This window comes from Melospiza melodia, chromosome 19 (assembly GCF_035770615.1).
Source record: "Melospiza melodia melodia isolate bMelMel2 chromosome 19, bMelMel2.pri, whole genome shotgun sequence".
NCBI lineage: Eukaryota > Metazoa > Chordata > Aves > Passeriformes > Passerellidae > Melospiza > Melospiza melodia.
Window position 1 is genome coordinate 8,857,142 of NC_086212.1, and position 24,066 is coordinate 8,881,207.

A 24,066-nucleotide genomic window follows, 5' to 3' on the forward strand; every position below is an offset into this window, starting at 1 on the left:
ATCCTCACAGCAAGGGGCAGTGTTCCATGTCCCACAAATCAGTTTAATCCAGCCCACACGCCCCATCCTAAAATGAACTAAGCAACGTGGAAGCACATGTCCATCCTCTCCAAAGAACAGATGAGGGATGGGTGCCTGGGACAGGCAGCAGCTGCAGGCCAAGGCGTCAGCACCCACTGAGGAACGCGAAGATCACTCAATGTCCACGGGAACAACTGCTGCAATGGCTTTGGGATGAGGGGTCACTGAAAGGGACAGGTGCCACTGTGCCTGCAGCCACACCAGCTGAGCCAGCCTAGCGTTAGGTGACTGAAAACAAGTCACAGAAATCCAGTGAGTTGCAACAGGCAAACAACTAATAATTGGTTCATCATCTCAATTCCCCACCATCATGGCTGAGACAGAAGAGGGTTTTTTGTTATGGCAAAAGATCCTTCTCCCAGGAGATACTTTGGCTTTGTGACATCTGTGTAAGGCTTCTCTGCACTGCTCCCCATGGGTGTGACAGAGACATGGCCTGCCCAGGGCACATGTGGCTGTCACCACTCCTGTGTCAGTGTATGACCACCCCAGGGAGGCCTCTACACAGGGAACTTAAATCTAACCTCGATAAATAAAACCAAATGTTTATTTACACCAAAGAATTCCAACACTGGATCTTTCACATATGAAGGACAAAGTATATATACACAGCAAGGGGTAGCAGGGCTGTAACAAGGGTGCTTTTCCGTTGTCAATGATAATATTTGTCCACAATTACTGATCTACCATTTCAGTTTAAGTTAACGTCTCCTGGCTCCTTCCTCTCAGTGCATATTTACAAGACTGTGAGGTAACTGGTATTCTCACCACATGGCACGTGAGGGAGGGGATGGTGGGTGAAGATGTGGGATCGGACTTGGCGCAGTCTGATTTTTCCAGCTTTAAGTAGCCACCAGCTCGAAACCTATAGAAACAATTTAAAAACAATATACCCAATAACAAATTAATTCCAGAGATCCAAGCCAAGCAATGGCTGGAAGAACCCTCCACGAGAAAGGGGCTGATGAGAGCAGGGCTTACTCTACAGGAGCACCTGTCTCAGGAGGTGCCAAGGACTCCAACTGGATCAGTAACTTCATTTTTAAGACTAAAATTACATGCAAGGGGTGAGTTAGCATTCTGGTTGACTCCTAAGGAGACATTATCCAATCCAATTAGGGTTTTGGACGCTATCTGCACTTATTCCTTTTAAGCTTATCCCACCTCTCCCTACTGGAATTGTCTCCTCAGTGTACCCTGGCTGGGACATATGCAGGACATGGGGTTCAAGTGAGTGGTACTTTAAGAATCCCCTCCCCTGCCTTATGAAGACTTGGTTTGGTAGTCTCTGGAGAACAGCACAATCCCCCAAGGCTTGTGGAGGAATAATGGTGGGAACATGAAGAGAAGAGATTTCCAGCAGGATGCAAGAGCTTGGAAATGCTGTTGATTCATCTTTGTTATTACATGAAGAGTTGTTTTGTTGGTGTTTTTTTTGTTTTTTTTTTTGGGAGGGGTGGGGGGGGGTGGGAAGAAAAACTGTCCAAGAAGTATTCCATCTGTAGGTATTTTCAGGGAATCCCCTGAGTTACGAAAAGTTCAAGTAAAAAAAGAAAAATCAGCCTATAATAATTTTGTATATAATGACTGAACTACTATAAATCCACAAGCAACAGTTCAGACACGGTGTCTCCAAAGCGTTCATCCCCTCCCTTCCCCTGCCAGGCACGAGCTGCGTCCTGAGGAGAGGTGGAGGGGGAAACCTCTTCCCCACCTGACTCAGCTCAGGCAGCAGGAGACAGAGCCCGTCACTACTGCTGGGCGCCCGCAGCAGCTGGAACCGGCATCCCCAGGGTGGTGGTGGCAGAGATGACGGGGGAGCCTGCTAGAGGTCCAAGGGGTGAAGGTGTTGGCACTGAAGAAATCCCTGGAAGAGAGACAGGTAAGCAGGAATTAGAGTAAAAACAGCACACTGCTATCCAGGACAGCTTCTGAAGTCAAGCGGGAGCTTTGTGGGTCAGTTATGTTTTCAGAGCTGCCAAAATAATTAAAGAGAGAAAAGATCTGTCACTGTTCTCTGCAGCTCTGGGAAGGGCACAGATTTGCACACCCCTGAGTGTCACTGATGGGCAGAATCACAGAATGCTTTGGGTTGAAAAGGTAACCTTAAATATCCTCTTGTTCCAACCCCTCTGCCATGGGCAGAGACCTTCCACTAAACCATGTTGCCCCAAGCCCCGTTCAACCTGGCCCTTAAACAATTCCAGGGATCTGACAGCCACAGCTTCTCTGGGCAGCCTGTGCAAGTGGACTGTCCTTCAAGCTGCTGCCAGAAAATCAACTGCAAAGAACTTCTTAAAATGAGACCAGAAAAACAGGTCAGGCTGCCCAAGGCCTTACTTATCAGACTCTCCCACCCACTTTGCAGCTCTCTTTGCCCTTGTCCCCAATCCTGGGAGATGACCCAACACCGCCCTCCCTGCCTGCTGAACTCTCCCTCCTGGGTCCTCCCACCCACCCACCCCACACACAGAAAAGCTTCAGCAGCCCAAGCACCGAGAGAGTTGGCAGAACTGACCTGACATCATGCTCGCACTGCTGACAGGAGTGCTGCCACCCGCCATGTTGGACGAGCCCATCCGAGCCTGGTCTTTCACAATGGGGTCTAGGAAGAGCACACTACCAGTGAGTGCTGTGCTGCCAGAGAGCTGCTGAGGCACACACACTGCCTGTGGCCTCTGTGCTCAGCCAGTCCTGGCACTCTGCCTGTGCCAAACAACATCAACCACCATCTATTGAAATACAGACATTTCCACCAATGCCAGCGGGAAGCACTCAAGAAGGTACCAAGGTCACATTGTATCAGGGAAAATCAGCTAAATGATGTGATTTGGGGTTCAGCAGGACTGTCTGATAGGAAAAGACAAAGGTTATTATGGCAAAGTTGATCTTCCTGTGCTAAGCAACTGTGTAATTGCAGAAAGCCAAACCCAGAATATGGGTGCAGCAAGCAGAAAGATTATCACTGATTACAATCGTGTGTCATGTCTCTGTACACATCTTACATCTCTGTGAGCTGTCAGGTGTGTCACTAGAACCTGTCATCCATGAGATGATCACAACTTACTAACTCTTGATTTTCAGCTGCATGTAAATAAGGCTCTCATCTGAACAGGGACAATCCCTTCCTGACTCCCAGGCCTTCTGTGTCAGACAAGGGAATCCCAAACTTTGCTGAGCTCAGCACTATGTGTATCTTTTTGTGAACACAAGTTAATGAACTGTTTGTCCAGCTCTCACATTCCAAGCTGTTGGCTTTTCTAATGCTCATACTTGCAAAACATTCCCCTGGGATTTTTCCAACAGGTGTAACACAGATCAACAGTCTGTTAATTACAGAGGTCCCCTCAGCAGCAGCTAAAACAACCCCAAAACCAAACCACCTGATCAAATATTGACATTATGCATTGTTGCAGCTGCTTCAAACCCCCAGATATCAATATCTGTGAAGAACAGCAAGCACTTAAAAGCATTTACTAGTGAAAATAACATTTTTGCTGGCAAAATCAAGACCTTAATATAGCAGTAGCTAAGCAATTTAGCAACAGAAGGAGTGAAAACATCTGTTTATCAACAAACCAGAATTCTCTGGGTTTATCCAAACAGAGGAATCCATGCACACCTGCAGAAATCAACCCCAAATCACATGAGTTAGGTGACTTTCCTTGATATCACGTGCTGATTCATGGGCCTGACACAGGCACCCAACACTGATTCCTTGGCTGGTGGAGGTGGCACACAGAGAGCAGCAGCCTGAGCTCCAGCACAAATTATTTGCAGACCAGGCTTATCATTGTTGCCATTCTCAGCTCCCATCCACACAAGGCATGGGAACAGAGATTTCCCAGAGGCAGAACTCTCAGGACAGCAGCTGATACTTACAGAAGTAGGGGTGTTCCATGGCTTCTCTTGCTGTGAGTCGTGACTGGTGATCATATCGCAGCAGCTTGTCTAAGAAATCCAGAGCTTCTGGACTCACCAGGTGTTGGTTCTCACTGTGGACAAAGCGCTCCCATCGCTTACGGGAGTGTCTGCAGGGAAACAGACCCAGATCAGGCCAGCCAGGGGACAGCAATGCCAAAACTCACTCTCTTAAGGAGCAAGAGCTGTGACAGATGTCCAGCCCTGAGGGAGGCACAGCACTGAGACATTCCAGAAGATGAAGCAGTGTCACTGTGTCTCCACGCGGTGGCACAGCAGGCACAGCCCCAGCACAGCCACCTCAGCCCCTGCACGGCCCTGCCATGACCCCAGGACTAATGCTCAGAATGGATTACAGGCCTAGAATTGCAGGTTCTGTCATCTCTTCTGCACCCAATGTGAGTTCCTTTAATTTTAGTCCCACTACGAGGGGAAAAAAAACATATAAATGCCATTTTTAGCAGCACCTGACTTTCTGCACTCTAATGCTGAGAAACACAATTTTGTTTTTTCCCCTCCAGACTGAAGAGAGCATTTGCCCTTCATGCTTTCTGCTCCAGTAGCTCCTTTATTGCCTGAATGACATTTAAAAATCTTTCCTCAGGTCCATTTCCATATAAAGGACTATGGAAAGCACTGGCAAAAGGAACCAAAGGCACAAAGTGTCAGTTCTCCAGAATCCTGGCTCTGATTTCTCCCACAAATTTTTGTTCATTTCAAGGTCTGTTGACAAAGCTTTAACTGTCTGGATCTACCAAAGAGACTCCAGACCTTGGCTCACCTGCCCAAAATGTCATTGAAACGTGGATCCAGCTCAATGTTGTATTTGTCAATGTAGTCATACAGATCTTCTGTCCCCAGAACCTTGGCTATCCTCACCAGCTGGGAACAAACACAAAAACAAGTCACTGCTGTGAAGGGATGATAATACCAGAGCCTGCATGAAGATACAGCAGCACATTCCCATGGGAGCTGGAACCTGATCCCAGCAGTATGAATCAGAGGCCACAGGGTCAGCCTGTGGCTCTGGCTTCCCCAGCCACACAGTCCCAGGCACCAGGAACATGATTGAACTCACAGCTGGAGCTCAGTACCCCAAGGCAGCCAGGAGGGAGCCACAGACCCTAAAATCTCTAAACATGAGACCTCACACCACAACCTCCCTTAGCAGCACGAAAATATTCAAAACCAACAGAGGGGAAGGCAAGAATAACTGGTCAAAAAAGCAGAAACTCTGGATCTTGCATGTGAAAGGTGAAGCACCACCCCAGAGAGCTCCAGAATAAAGGTTTGAGAACAGAAGGTCCCTGTTCCAGAATATTTGCATGGCAGTCACATGCTGCGCATGTGATAAAAGTTTAAAAATAAAAATTTTGGCCCAAAGGCAACATATCAAAGATTCTAGAATCTGTATAAACCTGTACCTAATTCACAGTTTCTATACAGGGGGGAGAGTGAGTAGTGGCAGGGGCTTTCCACATAACATAACCTCAGGAACAGTCAAACTATGTACTAGAACACACCAGCCTTAATATAACTATTTCCACAGCTTTTCCCAGACACCTACTGAAGAGCTCCTAAGTACAAAGCTCTATAAATCCATTTCTATTTAATTGGTTACATAATCTTGCACACTTGAGAAAAGGAATGTGGCTTCAAACTGAGCTAAGAAGCCATTAGAGAAAGGCTTAAAAATTCTCTGGATGACTTGATAGAAGCCTAAGCAGGAGACCTTCATGGTGCTAAGAGAACAGACATTGTACATGACCAGCTCTCACCTGATCATAGTTGTCATGGCCATGGAAAAATGGCTCCTTTCGGAATATCATACTAGCCAACATGCAACCCAAGCTCCACATATCCAGACTGTAATCATACATCTGTACAAAACCAGAAGGACAATTCAATTTCTAATGAATTAAGCAGAACAGACCTCCAAAACTAACAGGGTTCCCCCACCCCACCAAGGTGATATGAACACAGCCATGTCATGTTGGAAACAAATTGAACTATCTTCATGTATCTTCATCCCAAACCAGTGTTCAGCTCAGTGTTCCAGTTACTCAAACTGGGATACAGCAATTAGCAGGACAGCAGGTATCCTAATTCCATCCCTGTCTGCCAGGATATTAAAAACCAGAGCTTTCTTCTATTTTCACTGCAGACTCCAATGTTATAAACCACAGAGAAATGTGTGCTGGGAAAGGAAGCATTGGAACAAACAACTAAAGGTGTGGACTCCCCAGGGTCCATGGACAGGTGAGGATGTGTTTTTTTTCCAGAACCAGCATGGTCTGAAAGTCACCAGGAACACTGTGATTTCCATAATGCAAACTGCCATCAGATAAGGGGATGCTTTTATGGCTTAATTTAGAAGTTGATGCAGTACTTGCTGTTCCCACAGGGGCTTTGTTTCATTCCTGTACCTTACTGCAAACACAGCCTTGCTAAAAAAATATTCAACATTTGTATTCCAAGATCCATAATGACAGTTCTGCAGCTCCTCCTCAGGTCCTGAGACTACTCATTTGTTTCTTTCATTCAGTGGCTTTATGGCCACTGCTTTCTGCCACACATTTTGGAACAGACTGTGTTTAGCTTCAACTCTCTAGACATCTGAATTTTGGGTTTATTACCTTGAAATGGCACTGACTTTCCATATCAAAGTCAGTAAGAAGTCCTGGTAACTCTTACCTGATAATCTACAAGAAGTTCAGGTCCTTTGAAATATCTGGAAGCCACTCTGACATTGTACTCCTGGCCAGGGTGATAGAATTCAGCCAAACCCCAGTCTATTAGTCTAAGCTAAAAATGGTAGAAAACAAAGAAAAAAGGCTCAAGGGATGCTCCAGCTTACCACTGGCTGAATGACACTGGTGAATTTAGCATGAAGTTAATTTATAAGTCTTCCATTTTCAATTAATTTGATCAGAGTGTCTGGTTACATATTCTCCCCAAACCCGTATCACCAAGCAGACTAAATAAAATATCTCTCCTTACAACCCTGCCTGAGGGTTACATGTGACCAAGTAAAGCCTCAGAAAGCAGCACAATATTCTCATTTTACATTTGTCCACACCATTAGAGCAGAGTTCCCCTCAAAGAGGTCTGCTAGTACCACTACACAGGAGTACCCAAAAGGGATCCCAGTTTGCCAAAAGAAAAGCAGAACCCCTCCCTGCCCCCCAGCCACCCCACACTACCTTTCTGTGCTCATGGTCAATCATGACATTGTGAGGTTTGACATCTCTGTGCATGATTCCCATGCTATGGCAGTAATCTAGAGCCTGCAGGTGAAAGGAAACAGATGCTGGAGTCACAAGCATGGGTCAAGTTAACCATATTCCAAAGTATTTCCACACATATCAAGTCTAACTAGATGACAGGACTGTCCAGTGTTAGATCCTGGACTAGACTCACTGATCACAGAAAATGCTTCTAGAGCCCCCTCCCAAAGGGAGGCCCCAGCAACACAAGTCTCTAGACTTTATTTAATGTGCTTCCTCATAAAAATTGGAATTTCAGAGTCTCTAAGAGAATAGTTACTAGGCACTAATGATCACACAAGCCCCCTTTCTCCAGACTCCTAAGGAGAAATTACTTAGTTCAGAAGAATGGATGAAGACATTTGACTCACATTATACCTGAGCACAAACCCAGCCAGTAACAGCTCAGTTTTCTTTTTTCAGAGGCTACATGTACTCCTGATTTAGGATTTTAAGGTACCTCAATGTACCAAAATGCTGAAAAACAGATACTGACTTGGTATTTTTCTGCCCAATTCTTCCATGGACTCTCCTTCCCTTAGTGATATGATGTCACTATCATCAGTGATTAGCTGAGAGCAAATAAACCAACAAAACAGCAGAGCGCCAACTTACCTTCAAAATCTCATACATGTAGAATCGAATATCATAATCTGTTAATGTCTGGTATAATTGCTGTGGGACACAAACACATCATGTCAGTGTTCAACATCCAAAAAAAACCCTGTTCAGGGCTGCTGGCATTCTCCAAACCCATCTGAAGGTACAGTCAAAGTTTCTCAAGTTACTCTGATCAGTCTGTTCCTCTCCCTTTGCAAATCCCATACATAGTTTACTTCCAGCTCTGCTCAGACAGCACATCCTGGTTCCTGTCACTTTCTCCCTCTGGTTGTACCCACCCAGCACAAGCATGATGGATGGCATTGCACAGCTTTTCTTCTTCTGAGGCAGGTCAGTATGAATGGACAAAGAAACATTTAAATCCCCATTCCCAGAAGCATGGAAGGCCACAGAAACAGCTGTCCACATTTAAAGTGGTTTCAATAAATAGTTGTACACATAAAAGCCAAATGCCTCAAAAACACAGGCACTGATGGACCACAAGGTAACAGATTCATTTGCTCTCAAGGTTAAATGCCTCTTGGAATCTGCATTCTCATCTTGTAACTTTTGTGGCAAAATGGTACTGATGGGCTAATTACAAACTTTTGTCCCAACTGCATTTACATTTAAAAGCATTTCCTCTGCTGGAAGGAAATACCTGTCCTATGTACTTGCCCTTCCCCAGAAAGTAGGAGTGGTGTTCAAACACAAAAAAAAGAGAAGTCACATCTCACACTGTACCTTAAAGTCTGTGTTGTTTACATGTTCAAAAACCAGAGCGGGTGTTCGAGACTGAAACAGAAAAAAAAGTATTCAGCCATGTAAAGTTATGTTTCCACTTAGAATAATGAATTGCATCTTTTTTTTTTTCTACTAAAACTGCACAAAATCCCTCTGCCTTGGACATATTTATGATTCCCCTCAGACAGAGAGAGCAGAGCCTGAGCCCACAGCCTCCAGCAGCACTGTTTGCAGAGTGAATTAACTTGACTCAGCTTGCTGGTATCTCTTCCTCACAGAGTGAGGGGCTGGAGGGACCTGTGGGGGAAGGGCCCTCTAAAAGAAGTTTATCAGATTAAGAGCTGATCTGATCAGTCAATTCAAAAGCAGGATTTAAGAGCAGGGGAAAACAAAAAGCCAGGTCAGAGCTGAAATCAAACGGAGCAACTTCACCCTTAACCCCAGTGTACCCCTTGAGTTTCTCCCTTACTCACCACAGGATCTTTTACTATATCTGCAAGGGTGATTATATTGGGACCGCCTCGCAAGTTCTCTAAGATCTTGATTTCACGCTTGATTTTCTTCTTTTTAACAGGCTGAAGAAGAAAAACCCAAAGTGTAAGATAAAGCCCTGCAGTAAAGTGAGGCTAACAGCTCAACAGCCAGATGACAACACCCAGGTGACTGCAGATCAGCAAAATATATTGAAACATTTGAAATTTAACCTGAGGATGCATCACACCAGTAAGGGCTCAAATATCTGCTGTCTCCTTTCTAACCACACAACCCTGACAGCTACAGACAATAATTCCAAGTGAAGGAGAGGCTGGAAGATGGCATTTTTTTAAAAAAGCTCTCTGAACATAATCTGATAGGCCAAGAGGAAATGGCCTCAACTAATGCCAGGAAAAAATTTCTTCACAGAAAGGGCTGTCAATACCTTGAACAGGCTGCTCCAGTGGTGAGGACACCATCCTGGAATAGATTTAAAAGATGTGGCACCTGGGGACATGAATGCTGGGGTGTTGCCTGGACTTGATGATCTTTGAGTGCTTTTCCAACCAAACAGCTCTGTGATACTCCAAGACTTCTTAACCGGCATGTGGCAAATGTTTAACTATGAGAAGTCTATGGGCTATTGGAGGGTCACTAAATGAAGGCCAAGGCCATGACAGCCTGCCAGGACACCAGCCCTTACAGAAGCTGAGAATTTTGTAGTCACCAGCTGAAATGTTGTTTAGTTCCAAGTAAAAAGGTGTTGCACATCAGGGCTTCTTTAAGACAGAGCCTAATTCCTTACAGGCAGAGATCTGACTTAACTGCAGGGCTTATATCAGCAGGCTCAAACCCATGCCCTGTTTCACTGAGTGACACTCCAAAGCTAGGCTTTAAGGATTTCAGTTTTAGAACATCAAAAAGCCCTTTCTGGCCTCCTGATCACCTCAAGACAGATTTTATCTTTTGCTCAATCCCCAGCTCACCTTGAGAATTTTAACAACTACTTTTTCGTTATTTGTAATGTTGATGGCTTCAAATACTTCACTGTATTTGCCTCGGCCTAATTTTCGAACTAGCTGGTAGTCATCTTGATTTCTGTGGAGAGAAAAGGTTAGAGTTCCAAAGGGCTCAGTCATTTCCATCACAATTTATAAACTGCTCCTTAACACTCAATCACTGCCTAACTTCACAGACAAAGGGGATTAACTAGTGCCTTACCTCTCCTGAACCAGATGATTTAAGAACTGGGAGAGAAACAGGGAACTTCCATTTGCCCAAGATTCAATCCAAAAGTATGGACTGAAAGCCTAACTATGTATTTCAGCATTAGCAAACTTGAACTATCCCTTCTCTCTATATTTGGAAGCTCCATTTTTCCTTGTATAATGCTGGTAAAATTCAACAAAGCCAGTAGGAGGAAAAAATCTAAGTGCAAGGCTGTTTAAAAACAGTCTGGGCACAAAGCAGCACTTAGGCTCAGACGACTGTGTACATTCCAGAAACTGGGAACTGCACAGCTGAGGGCAGAACTCTGTCTGGGCCCTCCATATCCCAGCAGGAACGCAGAGCTATGAAGCTGCCACCACTGCTGTCTGATTCTGGGACACTTTAGTCATGAGCTCAATTTAGACATCTCCTTCCTTCAAAGAGAGGCAGCCATGTCTTTTCCGGGCACTTGGAGAGAGCTGAGCAACAGGTCATAAAATAGCATGTACTCATTTAAGTCCGTGGAGTTTCTTCACTTATCCAAGTCAGCAGCAACTTCAGTTTGAAAGTCTTTTCATTTCTTTTCAGCCCTGCACTCAAGGACTGTTTGGATTGTTTCAGAAATACATTTTCTTCCCTCTGAAAGGGGATGTTTCTCGACTACCTGGCAAAACTTCTTCAAACTTTTAAGGAAGCTGCTATAAATGTTCTTCCACAACTGGGAATTTAAAAGTTTGATAAGAAACATTTTTCTGAAGAGAAGTTGTGATCCTTTCCCTTGCCATCTGCCAAGAAGCTGCCATCACGCAGCGCAGTTGCCTGAACTCCCCAAGTACCACTATGCAGGATCCACAGGGACTGATCCTGGTGCAGGGACATGCAGAGGCAGCCCAGACTTACCCCCACTCAACCACGTGAGACTCATAGTCCCAGTACTCCCGGGGTCTGTGTGTGTTCACATCCGTGTAAACTCTGGCCCTGCTCGGCACGGGTCCCGACATATCAGACAGCTTGGCAGGCGGAAGCGCGATGTGAAACCAGAGGCGACCTGCTCTGCAGTGCTGACAGAGGAGAAAGGCCTCAGATTCCTCCACCTGCAGACAGAACAGAAACCAGAGGTTAAATTCTCAAGGTACTTCAAAAGTATTTAAGTTAATCATTAAAAGCTGCTGCAAAAGCTGGAGCCTGCCCAGCCATAGGCCTGGGATTTCTTGAAAGCCATTTGTCTGCTCTCCCTCACTCAGGACTGGCCCATAGCAAATCAATGTGCTGACCTGGTAATTTTTGGCACCTTGTTTCCAGCTGCTGGTTGTAGAGGTAACTTTCCAAAAGGAAAGAATGCCACATGCTCTGTATCTGCAGACTGAAAGCAACAGCTACAGTCTCACCCCTATCACAAGTCTTGGGCCATCCACTGTAACAAAATCAATTCTGCTGCGATGGAAACCAGCTTTAGTCACAACTTCCTACAGTCAAAGCATTAAATCTGACTGTCCAAAAGACAGCAGCATCTGTGTTGGATTATGCTTTATTCAAACATGAAAGAAATGCACTGCTGCAAGGGTCCGAAGATATTCCTTTGCATTGTGCTTGCCCAAAGTACCTTCAATCCTTCCTCCTTCCAAGGCAATTTTTGCAAATCTTCTGATTAGTTTTATCAGTATTGAGACTGGTCAAAACCACTCAAAAGAAAGTTACTGTATGTCAGAGACAAACACTGTATCTTTATCCTATATGTCTGAATACTTTATCATCCACATCTGAATATTTAGGACAGCAGTAACTCACTACAGTTCTGTATCAATATTGTCCTACCTAAGACAAATGTGGAGCCTTTACATGTCTCAAATCCTTCACAAGGGGAAGATGTTTAAATACAAGAATCCCCTTGTTAGCTTTCAAAATAACTTACAAGAAAGGGAGCTGTACTGGAGCAGGGACCAGCACTGTTTGGTGTAGCAGCACGTGGCAGGGCCATCCAGCCCTGGGTTTGTGCCCCCACAGTGGGCAACACTGTTATCTAAACTAATACAATTATTTGTTGTGCCAATCTTATCCCTTCAGAGAAAATGGGCAACTGCCAGTCTGCAGAAGGAAGTAACAGCCCCATTAATCACACATTAATGAGAAAGACCAAGAAATCTGCTCAGAGCAGTTGGCTTAAGCTACTAAGGCACATCACAATAGAGAAAACTCCAGAAGCAAAATCCTGCTCTACAGGCACAGTCCTGTTGTTTATTTGAGGTCTGCAGCACTTCAGCTCCTGTGAGGACCCACTGGCTGTGGAGGACCTGGGGGACACAGGTCTGATGTCCCTCACTGTGTCACACAAGCTGACCAGCAGCTGGTCCTGCTTCCAGAGGCAGGAGAGCGTGCAAGGGCTCTCTGACATGGGCAAAGCCTCCTTGGGTGGGACAGAGATCAGCACTGGGACATTTTTTGACCTACTGACACACAAATGGTGTTGGTGGCAGCTTCAGGTAGACAGGGGTGCAGTGATCCAGTCCAAAGGGTAAACAGGGACAAGCATTATCCCAAAATCCACTATGGAAGGGTGACTGAGGCCTCAGACCCACAAAAGGATGATGAGGCACTTCAGTGTCCAGCTAATGGAAGAATATGAAGCATTCCTCAAAATATAATAAGTCTATTCCTAGATAAAATGCTAGTCCTATCACAAAATACAATTTCAGAAGATGAGGCAGCAATCATCTAAGACCTCAAAGCATTTATGTGGCATGACTCAGACACTTAAAAATTAGATGTCCCCAGGCATTACTAGAGCATGCAAGTTTACTAGAACAGTTTAGTACAGTGAAATTTATTAGATTTCAAAGTTCAATCACTGTGTTTGTGTTTCTTCTCACTCCCCGTCCTTCTGGCAGGAGATGCAGTGGCCCATTTCCTCTGCCCAATCCTCCTTGTGAAGGAATTAACTGAACTTATACATGTCTCAGATGACTTAGCAATTTTAATTTTTAAGCACAATCCAGTATAAATAAAGCACACGTGACTGCTCCCCTCACCCAGCTCAGCAAGATCAGTTTCAGCACAAAAAAAAAAGAAGAAAAATCAATCACATTATCTAAAGATAGATCAAATTTCATAGTGGCTATTTTTTGTCACGTAGCTCTAGCCTAGCTCAAGCAGCACATTGTAGCAGGCTGCTCAGAGAAAGGCTTTTTCAGGAAATCATCAACTGCAGCTTCTAAGAATGGCACACAATGTCTATTTACAAGGGTAGGTATTATTGTCTACTATTCTTTACACAGGAAGGGGAGAGAATCTGCAGATAACTAAATTTTAAAGCAAACAGAGTTACAGACATACACAAACTTACCCTGCCTGAAAGCTGCTCACTCTCTGCTCAAAACTGCCAAGGAATTTGTATAGATTTTTGCCTTCAGTGCCCCTGGAGGGGGATTATTTTGCAGTGGATCCAAGCTCTTTGGCAGAAGGGAATGACACAAATAAGGACAGATAATGGGGACAGGTGTTGACATGCAGGCATCAGTTGAGGCTGCAGTTTTAAAGCAGAAAAATCTACAGCAAGAGCAGCGATTGCACCAAGAGAACAGACCTGAGCCTGTTATAAAAGAGGAGTTCTATTTCTGCAGAATCCAAACCATTTTTTTTCATTTGTTAATTCCTGCATTGATGACAGAATCATAGAATAATTTATATTGGGAGAGTCTGCTCAACATCACCTAATCAAAGTAGATGTGGGGAGATCAGGGTCCAGTGTAGCCTTGAGCATCTCCAGAAACAACATTAAAATTTTAATTTCTGTGGTAGAGAAGTGTTTAACTGGGAAACAACCATGAGCTTTTAGGCAATGTACCAGAGGTCACAAGGAGAGGAAGACAAAGCTCCCAACCACAGTCTGACAGGCTGTTCACTGTGCAAGGACACAGAGCAGGGCTTCTCAATCAGCCCCTGTGGTGGCATCCCTTGGACAGGTAGCACCCAGAAGGGCTCACATGACAGCTACAGCAAAGGAACACCCCAAAGTCTCACTGCTGCCTTCTCCCACACAGGCCTGGCCTCAGAAATGCCATTGGAGCATTAACAAACTGATAATGAGCTGATTTCTTACACAGCAGCCTTATCAAGAGGAACCCTGCTCATCCCAGGCAAGAACAGAGCCAAACACAGCTCCTGTCCTGCTGACAGACTCCAGGGGAGTACCCAGAGCCCCAGCCCAGACATAAATAATTGTGCTGCCACCATATAGGAATTTTTTAATTGGAAGGCCTACTAATTAAAAAAGATCAGTTCTTAAAAGTTTGAATTCTTTTAACAGTAGCCTGTTGTCTAAACAGCTTGGCAAGCTTAGACATTTTGTGCCTAAAGTTCAATAAAATGGTAAAAAGCCTCTCAGTGTTCTCTCTTTGACTCTTTTACAACATTTAAATCTAAGCTAGTTACAAACCCCCTTATTTTTAAAAAGGGATGTTATCATCCTTACAATGCACTCTAATTCTAAGGGCAACCATGTCCCCATAAAGAATTTGATATTTTGTGATGGATCCATACTTCCAGCACCTACTCTAATTAGTACAGGAATTTCCTACACCTCTGTCCTTCCAGATGCATGCACTTAGAGCAAGTAGCAACAAAACAGAGTTAAGAAATCCATGCAGATTAGTTTCTGAGAAACACACCTACTTTGCCCCTAGTAAAATTTGCCTTTTTTAGTCCAGAATAACTGAGATACCGGAATGATTTTTTTTCTCCTTTTAAATGGAAATGTTCTTGGCATGGAACCTCTCTCAAGCAGTTACTCATTCAGAACTTAAAACCTGTGAAGTTGCCCCAGTATGATGCAGCATTTATAGAGGCTCCCAGTGAGCTGAAAGCCAAGCTTCCCAGAAGACTGGTGTCCCAAGGAACTCACAAGTGCTGTCCAAGTGATGACCTTTGTGGATAAGGTTTGGAGTATAAATAATGTACCCAAGAACACAAACACTGCTTGACACTGGCTTCCCTGTGGACTGCTGTTAACAGCATGCCTTGCCCTCAGTGTGAACACTCTACTGCCAGGAAGATCCAAGTTCATCCAGAGAGAGTGGAGTGAACCCAGAAAACCTTGTTCAACACCACATAAACCTGGTTATTCCCAATGACCCACCTGAACTCTGCTTCAGTGAGCCCACAGCAGTTCCAAGGGAGCAAAACAGGCCCTGAACTGCAGCGAGCTGAACTCAAAGAGCCAACAAAACATTTCTGCAGCTTTATGAATGCCAGAGAAGCTCACCTTCCTCTGGAGGAGAAAGCAAAGTGGACAGATTGACCAAACAGGTCTAGAGACTTTCCTCTCACTTCTACTTTCCCCACGTAAGCTCATTACAGTGTGACTGTGCCAGCCTAAGACTGTAAACAGGCTGAGACAGCAGCAGGTTTGTTGGGAGAGAAGAAAAGCTCTGTCAGTGGAGAAGAGCAGAATTACAGCACAGAGCCTGCAATATAAAGGTTATTCCCCTCCTTTTATCTCCAACTGCAAGCAAGATGTTACCTTTCATAGCAGAAAGCTTAAAGCCAGCCTCTAAAATCATGAGTGTAAAATGTGATTTGGTAGGGTGAGCAAGAATTACAATTATCAGATAAAATTGTTGATGATTTCCTTCACATAGCCCTGTAATCCTCCCAGGGAAATGCACTGCTCCTTCAGAGTTTGGAGAATATCTAATACCAGAGAAACACTGAAATTAAAAAATCAAGGCATGCCTAAATGTTACAGTACTGCCTGCTGGCAGTCAACATCAATCAACACTCAGCTTACTTTTAAAAGAAATAATAAGAAAGAAATAGTAATCATCTCCATTAAAAATATGCTCTATCTCACAAAAGAAACCTGATTTCTATATTCTCATGATGCTGAAACTTCAGCAATACAAGTACAGAACAAATGACCTCCAGAAGTCCCTTGCAACCTATATTTTTCTATGATTTTACAACTAAAATAGAAACAAGCCTGGATTAACAAAATTGACATTTTATATCCTTTCCTGAAGATCATTTCCCTACTAAAGGGACAACATCAACAGAAAAGCAGATTTTAAAATTTGAGTTGAAAAAAAAAAGCTTAGGTTTGAAATCAAACTTTTCTCTGGGTATTGTTTTGGAACAGCACAGTGTGATTTAACTGCAGTTTCCACTAAAATTATTTTCCAGATTTCTTTTAAATAGCTGGTTGTGTCCGACTGTAGAGAAATAACAAATGATAATGTAATGACCTCAACATTCCCTTAAGAAAGAAACATGAACTGTTGTGATTAATTCAAAACAAGACATGGCCAGTCTGCAGAGAAAGCAGTTGACAGGTTTAGTTATACTGGAAGCAACATCTTGGAGTAATTCTGCATTAGAAACATCCTAAATTTAGATTGGCTCTTCCTACATCAGCTCCACTGATTCCTCTCTGAATTCCTCACGATTTTGCCAATGAAGAAGTCATCCTCTGTAATGAGGATCACAATCTATATGGAAGCCACAGGAATGGTTTTGCTGTAACTCCCATGTTTGATGATACTCTTCACAGTCTTGGGGAAAACTTCACTGTCCCACTTTCCCACCTCGGGAAGCAGAGTGTAACATGTCTGTCACCCTCCAGGGTGCCCTGGCAGTGGCTCTGGTGCACACACTCTCCTGGCAGAAGGTCTGTCATGCTTTGTCTTCCTTTTCATTCACATCTCTAACAGCTGAATTTTAGCAGAGCTCACATGAAGCCTCTATGGGTGTCCAGCATCTCAGCCTGGTTGGGCACCTGTCCTTTGCCAAATATCAGTGCTGGCAACAGCACATGGACTGGGGCAGAGCACTGGGCTCACCTCCAGCAGCAGTGACAGGCATTCTATGCAGGCAATTCCCCAAGATCAACACTATTATTTTCAGAGCTAAGTCAGTCAGCAGCCCATGGAGCAAAGGGAAAGACCCCAAAACACAAAGAGGCCAAAGCTGACCTTGGACAGGGCCATGTAGCCACAGAGGGCAGCAAGACACCCAAGCCCCAGCAGCTGAGGGCAGGCTCTGCCTCCTTCCCATGCCTGCAGCTTCTGCCACCACTCCCAGCACCCATAAACCCAGAGGATGTCCTCAGTGCCAGTGCCAAGGACTCCTGACACAGCCTGATAAAAATGGCTGCAATATAACCAGGCACCGCCAAATCACCTCGTCTGTGCACACACCAAACAGAAACCAACGACAAAACTCTGCCTGCACCTCTTCCCCAAAGTGCCAGGTCAGGCTGAGCAGGGAGTGCAGGAAAGGCAGGGGGATTTTCTTTGGAGGAGTATCCCTCCAGGTCTGCCCTAAAGCCAGAGCAATACCTCAACAGGAAGCAGTTCCTTTTTCTTCCAAGAGCACTAACAAAACTAAATCTCCTACTGCTGGAGCTTTGGACAGGATTCCAGTTCCCAAAAGTACAGTTTCTGAGAGCCCAGCAACACCAGGGAACTCTTCTGGAGGCTCACAAAGGGGAATGTTTCAGCAGCACTATGGCCTGACATCAGGTTCCACTGGCAGCATCCTCTGGAAAGTTCTACCTCCCTAATTGCTGCTAAGTGACACAGTTGTTTTCCTCATTAATTAGTAGGCACAGAGTACTGCCAGGACAATCATTCAGCTGATTTGACTCTTATGGGTCATGTACAGAGAGGGATTTAGGCAGAACTCAGAAAACTGACCCGTACCAACCATCTGTAAAAGTTACACAGTTTTAATTGACCCAATCAAGCAACTCCTAGAGGCAGGAGGAATTACCAGAGCCAAAGGGCACTGCCTGTAACTATTTCTTCAGGAAATCCCTGTGATCAGCTGTTCCATGGAGCAGGCAATGCACTACAAACCATGTCCAACCCTCAGCCAGCATCGAGCAGGCTCAGCAAGAGGCACCCAGTGCAAACCCCTGCCAGCAAGTGAAGCTCTGACATAATTCTGTAAAAATTTATCTTTATTAACACAAGATGAAACTAGCTACCACCATTCCAAGAATCAAATGGAAAAAAACCCCAGCTATTAAACTCCAGCAATCAGCACTCTCCTTCACACCTTACAAGCCCCCAGTAAAGCCATTGTGCCAAAACTTGTAACTTCATTTGTAAGTTCAGATGAAATTAATCTAGATGCTGCAGAGCGAGGAAAAAGCCCTCTAAAAAGCCCTCTTTTTCCTTCTGGAGTACAACCAAGCGTGGAAGAAAGGCTGGAATTCAACAGCACATTGGTAACAGACAGAGAAACCTGTGAAAAAGGCTGCAAGAGAAGGAACACTGCAGGAGCTCTTGCTTTTCTAGACTGGAAATTAATTTGTTGTGCGCGTCCACGCTCATCCATTTTCTGAACACTAAAAATAAAGATTTTCTGACAACTCACACGCACATGTGCAAATATGCTCTGAGAAAATGCCTTCTCCAAAGGCTTTGCTAACAACAGGGAGAGGCACCTTTGCAGCTCCCTGGACACACAAGAGGATTTGGGGCCACTTCTCCCACCACAGGAAGACCTTTCCCACCCAGGGAAAGCAAGTTCTGGCATGTAATGCTGTATTAGCACGCAGGATTCTCCCTGAACTTGGCTTAATTAAAAGAGGACTAATTTAGCCTTTAGTTGTTCCAGAAGGTGCAAGGGCAGAACCTTCTTCTCTGCAAAACAGAGTGAGTAACTTCAATTTTCTAGGTCTGCTGTTAACACTTCAGACCATCCAGTGGGAAAGCTGCAGCCAAACTCTTGCCTTGACTCAAAGCTGTTTTCCATCTAGCACACAATTTATTCAGCACTCACAAGAAATAAATAAACTGCCATAATATGAAGCAGCCATTACACAGGCAGGAGCTGGGCAGCCTGCTTTAGAAACCACCTCCCTGTACATGGTAATATTAATTAAAAAATAGAACTCAGTAAGGAGGACATAACCTAAATCTCAGAACTCAACTCCAAGGAAAATTAAAATTATTGAAGCTGTAACGTTCCAAATGTGAGTCTGTGGTGGTACCAAGTCCACAAAGAACTCCAAGCTTCCCTTCTGCTCTTCAGCCTCCCAAAGCAGCAGCAAGAAATGGGTAATAATAAAACCATTTGTCCAGAACAGTGTGAAAACAGGAGCAGATGAGACTTGGGCCAGGCTCACGTTGCTGTTTCTCTACTGGACTCCCAACCAGAAAATATCCATGAACCACATCAACAATCCCACTCCTCATCAATCTTCCCCACCAATATGTAAGTTTGGCACCTTGATGGAAAAAGGGCCCAAAAACCAGCTTGGAAAAACTCTACATTCAGCAGAGCACTAACAGCAGCTCAAAAAGCTGCAGCCTCCTCTTCCAAACAGTTTTTTTCAGGTTCAAAGGAGAACTCCCTTTCTCCAATTACATTCTGTAAATTCCAGGGAAGTCAGCTCTTGGAAGCCCCTGGAAGGAGATATCCAAGCTTAGAAAAATTATCCAAGAGCTGTCTTGCAACAAATGTTTGTAGCCAGACTAAGTCAAGGCAATGTTTCCCGATCTTAAAATCTTATTTTTTTTTACCTCACAAGACCCTTATGGGACAATAAGATGGCAACAATCTCATGCAAAGAGTTCTAAACAGATATTTTAATGTAAGCAATTCCATAATGGAGGAACAGTGGAGGTGACAGGTCTGGTAGCCCAGAAATAAATCCCTGCCTCTTCAGAAATGTGACACTAAATTAATCACACCACCACAATGTCACCCATTTGCTTCTCCTGTCTTCCTTTCCCTTATCCTCAGAGGACATGAGGAAAGACAAAGAGAAAATGAGTTCTGTAAGGAGAAAATGGAGAAGAACTGAAATGGAAGTGTAAGGACACCCACCATTTACCAAAATTGGGAAAAGCTGGGTACATGTCCCTTTCATCAGAGCAGAAAGTTTCTTTCTCTACAACTCCACAAATCTGTAACCACCTTTCAGCATCCTTTATACCCTGAGATTCCTACTTCCAACACATTCCATGCTGATGAACCCAATCTGCATGACTTGAAAATGCCCCAAATACCAAACTCTAAGTCTTTCCATGTCTCACTGTGAGGAAATGGAATTTTACCACATCAATTCCCAATCCCAGGTTTGCATCTTCATTCTCACATCTCACCAGCCTTTTTCAAGCAAACAAATTCCATTAACTGCCCCTGCACAAACCTCAACAACCTTAATGCCATGCAACATCCCACGATCCAATTTCCTCCACATTTGCTAGAACCTACTGCCAATTTTAGCATCACTTTTCCAAAGAGCCACATTCCCAACACCCAACATGCCTCACTTTCCCTCCATCTATGAAGCCAAGAGCCCTGCCAAACAAAGAAAACCTGCTCTGACCCTCCCACTTGCAAGTGTCTGCTTTCTCCTCCAGCCTCTCCCTCTCACCACATCTGCCCATGCTCTGTGCCTCATCCCCTCACCCAGATCTTCAGCTGCATCAGTTTTTGCTTCTTTGCAGGAGCCAAAGCCAAGATTATGTTCCCTTCCTCAACCCTCTGTAGGCAGCAGCTGAACAGGCCAAGCTCTGAGTGCAGGACACGCACACCCAGCTCTGCCACCACACACACTGGGAACAAGACAGGAAATTTCACTAACAACAGAAATTATGTTACCAGGTATTGACAGAAATCACTGGAGAAAGGTGAAATAATGGAAATTTCTCCCCATTGGCAAGATGAAGGGAAAGGATCACTGCCTACCACCAAAGATGGACACTCTTCATGCTCAGGCCCTTTCCAATCACAATTGTACAATGTCTGGCCCTTTACAGTTGCAATTTCCCTCCCCTGTCTGGAGCCATCCAAAGAGAACAGGGATTGCAGCCACAAGGCACAGGCAGATCTGCTGAGGGCAGAGCCTGCCCTGATCCTGGGATCACACATCCCAATCCCAATTTCCACCCTCCAGTTACAGACACAGTGCCTGTGCTCTAGGAAATGCAACATTACCCTAATCCCAGTTTTAGGGATAACTAAGGAACTGATAAAGCTTCACACTCTCCCCAAATCTTGCCTTGAGTCTTCCCAAGCTCACTCCCTCCTCTCCTAGCAGAAACTTTGCCCTTTTCTACACCACACCAAACCAGCAACCACAGGATGAGTGACTGCTCTGCCCCAGCTGATGATGCACCCAGAATCCACCCTGGATTCACATCCAACACCCAGGCTGGCTGGCAGGATGGCACAAGCCCCAACTGAGTCTGAATAATTTGAGTAATTCTGTTTCAGAAAAAGAGAGTGTGCACAAAGAACAAAGAAATCACTGCCAGCCCCAAGCAGAAATGCTGGGTGTCCACTTGCTTTCCTCTGAACAGCTGCCACTGTGCCCAGTCCCCTCTGGCAGGGGCTCTTCCCAAGCCCTTTGTGGAGGGCACCCATGAGGAGCCAGGTGAGCACATGGCACAGCCCTCTCCAGGGACAGTGCCCAGCCTCAAAGCCTGGCACCAGGGTCAGTGCAAGAGCAGCTGCCCAAAGCTCCAACCCAGGGTCAGGTTTGAGCAACACAAATCCCAAACCAGGAGAGACCCCTCTCAGGGGTACCAGGGCTGCAAGTGACCCACAAAGAACATGGAGGCAACTCCTGGCCCTGCACAGGACAGCCCAGAAATCCCACCCTGTGCCTGAGAACCTTCTCCAAGCTCCTTGAACTCTGTCAGGCTTGGGGCCATTACCACTGCCCTGGGGAGCCTGTTTCAGTTTCCATCCACCCTCTGGGTGAAAAACCTTTTCCTAATATCCAACCTAAACCACCTGCCCACAGCTCCATGGAGCCCCCCAGGTCCTGCAAGCGATCACCAGAGACCACAGATCACAGCCTGCCCCTCCACTTTGCCTGAATATTCACAATCCAAACTTTATTGGTTTAACCCAAAAACCTCAGTAAGAAAAAATTAAGCGATCTCACACACATAGGGTTCCATAATCTTATCTTACTCCTCTCTTACAAACCACATTTTACCAACAGACACGCTGCTCTCGGTCCCAAGGCACAATTAACTAAATTACAGCGGGGGCAAGGCTGACCAGCGCTGCTTCCACAGACTGGTGTGCACAGCCGTGAGAACGACCTTCCCTCCACCCAGAAAGGCCCAGAACGGAGTCCCTGCGCAGCCGGGGGAGGCACCGAGCACGAACGGGCCTTTCCGTGCCCCTCCGCATCTCCCCGCTTCTCCGGGCAGGGCGGGGAAGAGGCAAGATCGAGCAATTGAAGTCAATAACACCTCCACGGCCCGAAGGTGGGAGCCGGGAGAGCTGGGGGAGGGGACGGCTCCCGTTCCGCGGGGCTCTGCCCTTCCTGCGCGGCCCAGGGCGGCCCCGCACCGGGCTGGGGGCAGCGGGGCGGCCCCTGCACAGCCCCTGCCCGCTCCCCCCGGGCACTCGGAGCCCCTCCGAGGGCAGAGGGCGGCGGGCCGTGCCCTTTCCGCCGCACCGGACCCGCCCGCTCTGCCCGCTCCCCCTCAGCGCCGCCGCGGCCCCACTCTCCTGAGGGGCAGCCGCGGCCCCCCGGCCCACACCGCGCCCGCGGCGGGGGGGCGGAGGAGCTCGGGAGGCGCAGCGGCGCCTCCCCCCCGCCGCCCGCTCCGCCCGCCACCGCCGCGGGGCCCCGCTCGGGCGCCGGAGCCGCCGGTACCTGGCGCGGCCGCTACCGCCGCCGCCGCCGCCGCACACAGACAATATGGCGGAGGCACAAGGCTCGGCCGCCGCCGCAGGGACCAGAGCGAGGCGCGCCGGAAACGGAAACCGCGCGGGCCCCGCCACGCGCCGCGGGGGCGTGCGCAGGGAAGGGTGGAGCGCGCCGCGGGGTGCTATGGGAGTTGTAGTCCACGGTGGTGGCGGCAGTGGGCGAAGGGCGCGGGTTTGTTCCCGTTCCGCGTCCAGGTGTGTCCCCGTGAACCGCGGGAAGGTGGCGGGGTCCGTGTCGGCCTCCGCAGCGCCGGCGAGAGGCCCGACCGTGAGCGGTGGCCGCTTGGGCCCAGTCCCTCTGCGGGGCTGTGCGCGGGACCCGCCGCCAGGGGGCGACTGTGGCCTGCGGAGGTGCCCCGGTACCGGCGCTGCCCCGGCCCCTCCATCGGGCCCGGTACCGATCTTTGCCCCGGTCTTTCCCACGCCATTCCACGGTCCTGTCCTGGCCCTTCCACAGCCCTGTCCCCGCCGTTCTTCAGCCCTTCTCTGGCCCTTCTATCAGCCCTTTCCCAGCCCTTCCACCGGCCCGGCCCCGGCCCTCCCAGACCCCGCGGCCGCCGCAGAGCGCTGGGGTCCCGCCGGCCTGCGGGGTCTCGGACGCTGTTCATGGAAGGGGCTCATCCCTCTGCTGAGCCCGCAGCCGGGCCAGCAACCAGGCCAAGCCTTGACCTAGTCCAGCGCCCTGTGACCTTCTCTCCCTGCCTTTCACCTTTTTAGCCCAATTTCTTGCCGTGCAGCTCAGGACATCAATTTTTCCCCAAAGTGCAAGAGAATGGTCCACCGAGCCATCTGGCACAGGCTGAGCTGGGGGAGACCCCGAGGTGGGAGGAAAAGCATCCAGGTTCAGCCTGAGGATGAGCAGGAGCCTGGGCTCATGGCACACTCAGACCATGGGGACATGCAGCTCTGGGCTGGTCACCGTCCTCCCACCATGTCCAGCCAGCCTGGAGGGGAAGGGGTTGTGCTGAGCTATGTCTGCACCCCTTTGACCCCCCCATATCTCCCCATGCCCTTCAGCAGAAGGGAGCCAGCCAGGCCCCCCCTCACCTCGACCTCAGGGAAAGCCGAGCACGGCCAAGCTTCACCCCACTTC

The 24,066-nt window shown here is 46.9% G+C and overlaps 1 protein-coding gene across 3 annotated transcripts; it reads right to left on the reverse strand.

The window, feature by feature from the left end:
* Window positions 1-606: 606 nt before the first annotated feature.
* CSNK2A1 (casein kinase 2 alpha 1) lies at window positions 607-23,014 on the reverse strand. 3 transcript variants are annotated; one of them, XM_063172382.1, is made up of 13 exons: window positions 22,921-23,014; window positions 11,196-11,389; window positions 10,073-10,184; window positions 9,086-9,187; window positions 8,613-8,663; window positions 7,884-7,943; window positions 7,206-7,289; window positions 6,697-6,807; window positions 5,781-5,882; window positions 4,784-4,884; window positions 3,964-4,112; window positions 2,600-2,686; window positions 607-1,948 (listed from the first exon to the last, which is right to left on the reverse strand). In XM_063172382.1, the coding sequence occupies exons 2-13, from the start codon at window positions 11,294-11,296 to the stop codon at window positions 1,833-1,835; spliced, it is 1,176 nt and encodes a 391-aa protein (XP_063028452.1). In that variant the 5' UTR covers window positions 11,297-11,389; window positions 22,921-23,014; the 3' UTR covers window positions 607-1,832. The 3 variants fall into 3 exon arrangements, with proteins under 3 accessions (XP_063028452.1, XP_063028453.1, XP_063028451.1); XM_063172383.1 differs by lacking the exon at window positions 22,921-23,014 and adding an exon at window positions 13,636-13,656; XM_063172381.1 differs by lacking the exon at window positions 22,921-23,014 and having other exon boundaries at window positions 607-946; window positions 1,796-1,948.
* Between the last annotated feature and the right edge of the window lie 1,052 nt (window positions 23,015-24,066).